This window comes from Salmo trutta, chromosome 24 (assembly GCF_901001165.1).
Source record: "Salmo trutta chromosome 24, fSalTru1.1, whole genome shotgun sequence".
Taxonomy (NCBI): domain Eukaryota; kingdom Metazoa; phylum Chordata; class Actinopteri; order Salmoniformes; family Salmonidae; genus Salmo; species Salmo trutta.
Window position 1 is genome coordinate 31,343,234 of NC_042980.1, and position 9,245 is coordinate 31,352,478.

The 9,245-nt window shown below is 40.9% G+C and overlaps 1 protein-coding gene across 1 annotated transcript; it reads right to left on the minus strand.

The window, feature by feature from the left end:
* Positions 1-5,955: 5,955 nt before the first annotated feature.
* Positions 5,956-6,918, minus strand: LOC115160526 (zona pellucida-like domain-containing protein 1). The gene has a single exon (XM_029710694.1). The coding sequence runs from the start codon at positions 6,916-6,918 to the stop codon at positions 5,956-5,958; it is 963 nt and encodes a 320-aa protein (XP_029566554.1).
* Between the last annotated feature and the right edge of the window lie 2,327 nt (positions 6,919-9,245).

Sequence of the window (9,245 nt, forward strand, 5' to 3'; positions counted from 1 at the left end):
CCCTAATATAATTGATCAAATGTATTCGAACATTATGAAAAATAACACCTGGCCAGCGGTTGAGTCAATGGTTGAGTCTTCTATAGAAGATGGCTTCTATGACAACGGCAATGATACCCCAAGACCTGTAGAGGAGCCAGAGTTGTTGCTGCTAGATGACTGGTCTGCTCTGATGGTAAGGAGAGGAGAGGTGATGGTTTTATGCTCTGTCCCCCTGTTGTTACATTGCATGAACATACTGCGGACTTCATCTCATTCTGCTACTCGATGAATCGGAAGGCCTAGAAAGAGAAGCGGGAATGATGACTCTCACCATTCTCATGAATAGTGGTTATCTGGGTGACCATGGGTGAAGTGTAGTTTGCTCAATATCTAGGCATCGGATAAGAACAAGACTACAACGTTCATAAAGTGACCATTAAACTTGCCAACTTTTGGACTGAATACATTTGTAGGGGCAACAGTTTTCATAAAATATATAGTTTTTCGCTCTCGTGTGCTCATTTTTGTCCATTAAGAACCAACGACGTGCTATCTTTTTGTAACATTTACGACAATACTAACATATTTTTTAGCCGAAGCTCAGAGATCTAACACTGCCTCGGTTGCTCGGCAACAACACAGCTGCTTGCACCAGGCTGCCAGTCATAAGAAGTGCATGCGAACAAAGCTAGGCTACTGTAGATAGCTAGCTATATGCTGGTATTCAAGCTGAGATTAATCAATGAATGCAAGCAGATATTTCTATTAGCTAGGTAGCTAGCTAGCTAACATTACCTAGCTAGTCGTCTTGACTACTTTCTTATGTCATTCTCGCTGGCACCAAAAGTTTAAAAAGTGTTGATAGGGATCAGAATGCGGTTTGGACCATCAAATAATTGGCATGTACATTACTGTTACAGAATTTCCACGTGGTCGAGGATATTGGAAATATAATCAAAGCCTATTGTTTTTAACCAAGACAGAATCATTTATAAATTACTTTGTCCTACATAACATACAGTATCAGTCAAAAGTTTGGACACACCTACTCATGCAAAGGTTTTTCTTTATTTTTACTATTTTCTACATTGTAGAATAATAGTGAAGACATCAAAACTATGAAATAACACATATGGAATCATGTAGTAACCAAAAAAGGTTTTAAACAAATTAATTAAACAAACAGATTATTCAAAGTAGCCACCCTTTGTGTTGATGACAGCTTGCACACTCTTGGCATTCTCTCAACCACCTTCATGAGGTAGTCACCTGGAATGCATTTCAATTAACTGGTGTGCCTTGTTAAAAGTTCATTTGTGGAATTTCTTCCCTTAATGCGTTTGAGCCAATCAGTTGTATTGTGACAAGGTAGGGTTGGTATACAGCAGATAGCCCTATTTGGTAAAAGACCAAGTCCATATAATGGCAAGAACAGCTCAAATAAGCAAAGAGAAACGACAGACAATCATTACTTTAAGACATGAAGGTCAGTAATTTCAAGAACTTTGAAAGTTTCTTCAAGTGCAGTCGCAAAAACCATTAAGCGTTATGATGAAACAGGCTCTCATGAGGACCGCCACAGGAAAGGAAGACCCAGAGTTACCTCTGCTTCAGAGGACAAGTTAATTAGAGTTAACTGCACCTCAGATTGCAGCCTAAATAAATGCTTCACAGAGTTCAAGTAACAGACACATCTCAACATCAACTTTTCAGAGGAGACTGCGTGAATCAGGCATTCATTGTCGAATTGCTGCAAAGAAACCACTACTAAAGGACACCAATAAGAAGAGACTTGCTTGGGCCAAGAATCTGTCCTTTGGTCTGATGAGTCCAAATTTTAGATTTTTGGTTCCAGCCACAGTGTCTTTGTGAGATGCATAGTATGTGAACGGATGATCTCCGCATGTGTAGTTCCCACCGTAAAGCATGGTGCTTTGCTGGTGACACTCAGTGATTTACTTAGAATTCAAGGTACAGTTAAGGCACAGCATGGCTACCACAGCATTTTGCAACGATACGCCATCCCATCTGGTTAGCGCTTAGTGGGACTATCATTTGTTTTTCAACAGGACAATGACCCAACACACCTCCAGGCTGTGTAAGGGCTATTTGACCAATAAGGAGAGTGATGGAATGCTGTGTCAGATGACCTGGCCTCCACAATCACTCGACCTCAACCTAATTGAGATGGTTTGGGATGAGTTGGAAGGAAAAGCAGCCAACAAGTGCTCAGCATATGTGGGAACTCCTTCAAGACTGTTGGAAAAGCATTACAGGTGAAGCTGGTTGAGAGAATGCCAAGAGTCAGCAAAGCTGTCATCAAGGCAAAGGGTGGTTACTTTAAGAATCTCAAATATAAAATATATTTTGATTTGTTTAACACTTTTTTGGTTACTACATGATGTGTTATTCCATATGTGTTATTTCATAGTTTTGATGTCTTCACTATTATTCTACAATGTAGAAAATTGTAAAAATAATGAAAAACCCTTGAATGAGTAGGTGTGTCCAAACTTTTGACTTTTACTGTATATATTCCTTAATTCCATTATTTTACTTCTAGGCTGCGTGTATTGTGTTGTTGTGAATTGTTAGATATTACTGCACTGTTGGAGCTAGACACACAAGCATTTCGCTACACCTGCAATAACATCTGCTTAACATTTGTATGTGACAAATAACATTTCATTTGATTTGATCAAATAAATAAACATCAGTAAAAGTTTGAATGGGATGTAATTTGTGTCTTAAAAACACCTCATACTGTATCAGCAAGTTGACCTCTTATGTTGTGAGTGTGGACATATTGTTGATTGATGTTAAAGTTAGAATCCTTAGTCACTACATTCATTTGTGAACTTATAAAATAATATTACCAATGTAGGATCTTAATTTGAGCCAGTTTGCTACAGCAGGAAAAGAATCACGCAGCAACAGGAAATAGCTAGGGCCATCTACTTTAAGTGCTGCATGTCTTCCCAGTAGCCTAGTTGGTGTGTGAACTGCTGACAGATCATAACTTTCAGATGATTGTTGACACATCAGCCAGGATCAAGAGGCAGCGATCAGTGGCTGTATTGGAGGGGGAGTGGTTTCTCCTCTCCTAGGCAATCAGCAATTAGTACAGGGAGGTGTGCTCTTCACCTCTGCTAGGCAATTAGCAATTAGTGTTAGTACTTCAGTCTACCCTGGTTTCTCAGCAGCAGCTGTGCCAGTGGAGGTCTCGTTGGCAAAACTAAGACGGTCTTGTTCTTTGAGGAAGGTGCCACACCACTCTTACTAGTTATTTTCTGATGATCTAATTTTGCTCTTTTGTAGCTTTGCAACTATGTGTGTTTTACAGGTGCAACCTATGTGGAATTCCAGGTCTCTGGCAGTGTTCGGAACTGCCAATCTGTGGTCAAGAACGCCAAGTTCATTTCAGCCTATGCTGCCTGTCAGTCCCTTGACTTTTTCTATGCTGTCACTTGTCCACTCAAGGTTAATATTGTCATCTATTGCCCACCAGTTGCCAGTGGAGAGTTCCTCAATGAGCTTGACACCTCGATAAGCTCATTTCCTGATGACTCACCGCTCTTTGTACTTTGGCAACTTCAACCTCCCAAGATCTGCCTTCGATTCATTTCTTTCCCCTTGACTCGTTTGACCTCACCAATTTCCTAAGCCCCTCCAACTCACAAGGCAGGCAATACACTTGACCTCATCTTCACTAGAGGCTGTCCGACTACTAATCTCACTGCCTACCCCCTCCAGGTCTCTGATCACCACTTTGTTTCCTTTTCTGTCTCCCTTTCCTCCAACCTTAGCAACTCAGCCTCTACCCAGATGGTCATGTGCTGTTTCAACCTTCGTTCTCTCCCACTACTCTCTCCCCTTTTCTCCTATCATCTCTCCCTTCTGCTAAAGCCTTCTCCCTCCTGATTCTGCCCCTTCAGCCCTACTCTCCTCCTTTTCCGTATCTCATGACTCACGCTGTCCCCTTTCCTCCCGGCCGCCTCGGCCCTCCTGCTCCATGTCTGGTGCATTTACAGAACAGGGCTACGGGCAGCTGAGCAGAAAAGTCCTCCAAGTTTAAATTTCCTCTATCATCCTTTCACTCCCTCTACCTTCTCTTCTTATGGATCTGTTGCTAAAGCCACTTTCTATCACTCAAAATGTTTCCCTCATAAACTCATCTCTGACCACTGGCTGTGTCCCCTCTGACTTTACTCCCCTCAAGAAACCTACACTCAACTTATGTGACATCAAACTACAGACCTGTATCCCTTTTCTTTCCAAAAAATGGTGGAACCAGCTTCCCCCTGAAGCTAGGACAGCAGAATACCTGCCTGTCTTCTGAAAGCACTGGAAACCCTACCTCTTCAAAGATCATCTTACATAATCCCCCTCACCTTGACCACAAACTTTTCTGAACCAACACTTGCACTTGACCCACCCCCTTTCTAGCTCTGACTTTAACTACTTTACTGAGGAAAGTGTACCTACTATATGTAAGTTCACTTTTCCTCAGTATGATGTGGTTGTCCCACCTAGCTATCGTAAGATGAATGCATTAAAGTTGCTCTGGACAAGGGAATCTGCTAAATGACAATGTGAATTATTAATATGTTCACACTTTAGTTGCTGAGAATTTCTGTTTAATTTCCACTTAATGTGCCTTAACAAAAGTATCAACCCCCTACAAAAAAATGTACATTAATTATAATTCACATTTCCTGTTGCTGCACGGTTATTTCCTTTTGCTGCACAGAAGGGTAGCCTAGTGGTTAGAGTGTTGGGCTAGTAACCGAAAGGTTGCAAGATTGAATCCCCGAGCTGACAAGGTAAACATCTGTCGTTCTGCGCCTGAACAAGGCAGTTAACCCACTGTTCCTAGGCCGTCATTGAAAATAAGAATTTGTTCTTAACTGACTTGCCTAGTTAAATAAAGGTAAAATACATTTTTTTCCTGCTTTAGCAAATTGAGTCAATTTAAGATCTTATGTGAAATTATAATTCATGGACATTTGTTGTAGGGGATGACACATTTTTGGGAAATCTGCCATTTTAAATGGGAAATTACAAACGTTTGAAGCCTTTTTTAAACCTTGAATACACTACAAATTTGCCTTTCCTGCGGGGCAGGAAAATTCTCAGCAACAGAGTGATCAAATTAAGATCTTACATCTGTACATGCCCATTGATTCTTGAACATTTAACTTAAAAATGCCTTTAGTTCAACTGTCATACCCCACCAGAACCACAATATAAGTTTGTGTTACTCTAATGCTTGTGAACAATGCAAATGTAAGCAAACACTATAGCCTCAAAACATGGATACAACTATAATTGTGATATCATGGAGGTCAATCCTTGCATCCATAGCTCTATGAATTTTAAAGTGGTTACGTTTCATCCAGGCCCATCCCTTAGCTTTTCACCAAAACGGAGGAGGGGTGTACTCTTTGTTATTGTTTCAACTGCAGATTCTAGCATTAAAGGTGATGTCTCAATCTTTACTTAATAGAAATGTGTCAATGAATATAAATTCTGGACTCAGGTGATGTTGATACAGATGTGGAGGTGGTAATGTTTTATTAGCATAAAGCAATAAGATATATTTAAAACATAATACCTAAAGGTTTATTTTCAAATGTGTTATTGTTTGTGACAAACACAGATACAATTCATTTCAGTATGATTTAGTAGAATGGTTTTCTGTTAAAAAATGACAATTGTACATGCTCCTCCATTCTCAAGCTCTTATCAAGGAATTAAAGCACTAGGGTTACACTACCTGCGTATGACTCTCTTCCCATAAACTTTCTAAAAGATGCATTTTTTATTCTTTAGCAACAACAAGTTCTTGCTATTGCCAAATGTAAATAAATGTGAAAAAGTTATGATTAGCTGAGATCAGTCCTCTGGCACAGTAGTGAGACCAGCAGGTGGACACAATATTTAAAGGGACAGTGCCGTCGAGCAGTCTACCCTTTAGTTGTTCAGTCTCCTGTAGAAGATGGCTGCCATAATAATAACAATGATGTAGGCGAAGGCCAGGATACACACTGCCACCCCAAGACCTGTAGAAGTGTCTGAGTTCTTGCTGGCAGTCTGCTGTTCTTTTAATGCCACAATGCTCTCTGCTCTGATAGTGATAGGAGGGGAGGTGAGGGTTTTGTACTCTGTCACTCCATCTTCGGTAGCAGGAACAACACTCCTTCTCCTCCTGCTGTTACATTGCATGAAGGTACTGCAGGTGCTCTTCTCACAGAGACGGGTGATGCAGTGGAGGAAGTAGGTGGACTTCATCTCATTCTGCTGCTCGATGAAGCGGAAGGCCGGGAAGGAGAAGCGGGCGCGTTGACTCTTTCCATTCTCATGGATGATGGTTAGTAGGTCAGTGTTGCAAGGGACAAACAGGTTGAAGAAAGTGGAGTTAGTGGGTAGAGGAGAAATGGAGGCGTAGCATCGGTCCAGGAGCACATTGTACTGGGAGGTCAGGTTGGTGGCCTTGACTTGGGCAAAGACATCAGTCCTCAGGTCAAGACCCTGTTCTGGAATGACCAAGGGTAAGGTGAAATTGACATCACTGAAGAGATTCATGCTCAAAGTGCTGATGAAACTACCATTGTTGTCCTTCACTGCAATGGAGGATGCCGACGTATCAATCTGGGTGTTGTTGATCAGGTACTCTAGGGGATAGGCACAGGAGTAAAAATACTTCAACTCAGTGTTGTAAGTGACTGTCCCCGTGGTGAGATCATATGATCGGACCACACCGCTGATGTTGACTGTCTGGATGTTGGAGAAGTCAGAAAATATCCCTGTGCCTGGAGCACTGGTTGTCCTGAAGAGGCTGCCACAAGAATTGGTCGTGTTGATGGGGAATTCAAACCTCAAGACCGGTGGAGTCACACTTTCATCCAGGGTTCCCTTGCAGGCTGGGTCATTCATGATGTTGTTGAGGATAAGCAGGGACTCGTTGTAGTGTAAATGGCAGGGCAGATGAGGATAGCAAGGCCAATAGATTTGGTGCCGCAAGTTACTGAGATATCAGTGTATGCTGGGCGTCTTAAATTCAACCCACAGTCACTTAATTGTAGTTGATTGCTCTTTGCGACCATCATGGCCAAAAGGAAAAAGCTGAGAAGCTGCATTTTTGCATTCCTTGCTGTGTTCATATCTTGACTGGGACATTAAAATGTGTCCTTTGCTGGCTTGTTTCCAGCTTTTTGATTCTATTGAGATGTATGGAGTTGCTTTTATAGCCAGGTCTCCTTCTTGGGATTGGACAGAAACAAGGTCAATGTCGCTCTGCCTATTCAAACATGTCCATTGTGTTGAGGGTGCCATGCACCATACCTAAAGGCAATTCATGAAACCCAACACACCTTTTAGTTCAGAAATGAAGCAGAGACAATGGCCTGTTTCTTTTGTGAATGTTCTTAAAAAATAGGTTCCCTTGGCCTGCTAATATGATGTTTCAAGGAGTAAGTGTTGAATCCTTTGTAAACGCAACCTTTGACGGCCTCATTTTGACTCCCAACAATACCCTGTTGGCCTTTCACATGACCCAAATGTGGTCATAAGAGAGCACACGATGGCCCAGAATATCATTCAACTATAATTATGATTTGACAAAGGAAAGGTCAACTGCTTTGTTTGTAAGATAATTTACAGTTATTATTGTCTTGACTCTGAGCCCAATACTTAACTCGCATGTGAACGCTAAGCAAAGGTCAATGGAAGCAATGGGGGCAACCTTTTGGGCCCCCCCAAAAAAAGAATCCCCATGGAACGTATGTTCTCTAGGCCTACTTTCCATCGCTGTTCTAATTACCTTCTGCTTTACAAAATGCCCATCCCATCTTCTGGTTATAGAGCCATGTTTTGTTATGCCATGTTACAGAAGTAGAACTCTCTTTCTTTTCTTTCTTTCTCATTATATTTTTTAACAATATCACTTTGTGTGATTTTAAAATGTGCATTATACATAATAAAAACGAAGGTGTGCAAAGCCTTTGATAGAACATCAAATGTTGTACAGTAGATACAGCAGATCCCCCTAATTGTATGGGACACTATTAAATGTGCCTTTAGGGGCCATGCAATTCAATGAATCCATATTAAGAAAGGAAATAGAGGGACTAACAGTACAGATAGATAGCAATAAAAACAGTACCATAGGGGCACAGAATATGTTAGAGGAAAAACAAAACAAATGGAGGAACTCCTTCAAGAAAGATCAAGTGTAATATATTATAAAAAAATTAAGCAAACTGGATGGAATATTGGGAAAAATGCACTTTTCAATCTTAGAAAGTGTTAAACAAATCAAAATATATTTTTGATTTTAGATTCTTTAAAGAAGCCACCCTTTGCCTTGATGACAGCTTTGCACACGCTTGGCATTCTCTCAACCAGCTTCACCTGGAATGCTTTTCCAGTCATTAAGGAGTTCCCACATATGAATTGGGTTGAAGTTGGGTGACTGTGGAGGCCAGGTCATCTGATGCAGCACTCCATCAATCTCCTGTTTGGTCAAATAGCCCTTACACGGCCTGGAGGTGTGTTGGGTCATTGTCCTGTTGAAAAACAAATGATAGTCCCAAAGTCTCCTCTGAACAGTTGATGTTCAGATGTGTCTGTTACTTGAACTCTGTGAAGCATTTATTTGGGCTGCAATTCTGAGTCTGGTAACTTATGAACTTATCCTCTGCAGCAGAGGTAACTCTGGGTCTTCCTTTCCTGTGGCGGTCCTCATGAGAGCCTGTTTCCTCATAGTGCTTGATGGTTTTTGCGACCACACTTGAAGAAACTTTCAAAGTTCTTGATATGTTCCGTATTGACCGACCTTCATGTCTAAAAGTAATGATGGACTGTAATTTCTCTTTGCTTATTTGAGCTGTTCTTGCCATAATATGGACTATCTTCTGTATACCAACCCTACCTTGTCACAACACAACTGGTTGGCTCAAGCGCATTAAGAAGGAAAGAAACTCCCCAAATGAACTTTTAACAAGGCACACCTGTTAATTGAAATGCATTCCAGGTGACTACCTCATGAAGCTGGTTGAGGAAATGTCAAGAGTCAGCAAAGCTGCCATCAAAGCAAAGGGTGGCTACTTTGAAGAATATCAAATATAAAATATATATTGATTTGTTTAACACTTTCTTGGTTACTACATGATTCCATATGTGTTGTTTCATAGTTTTGATGTCTTCACTATTATTCTGCAATGTAGAAAATAGTAAAAATAAAGAAAAAACTTGGAATGAGT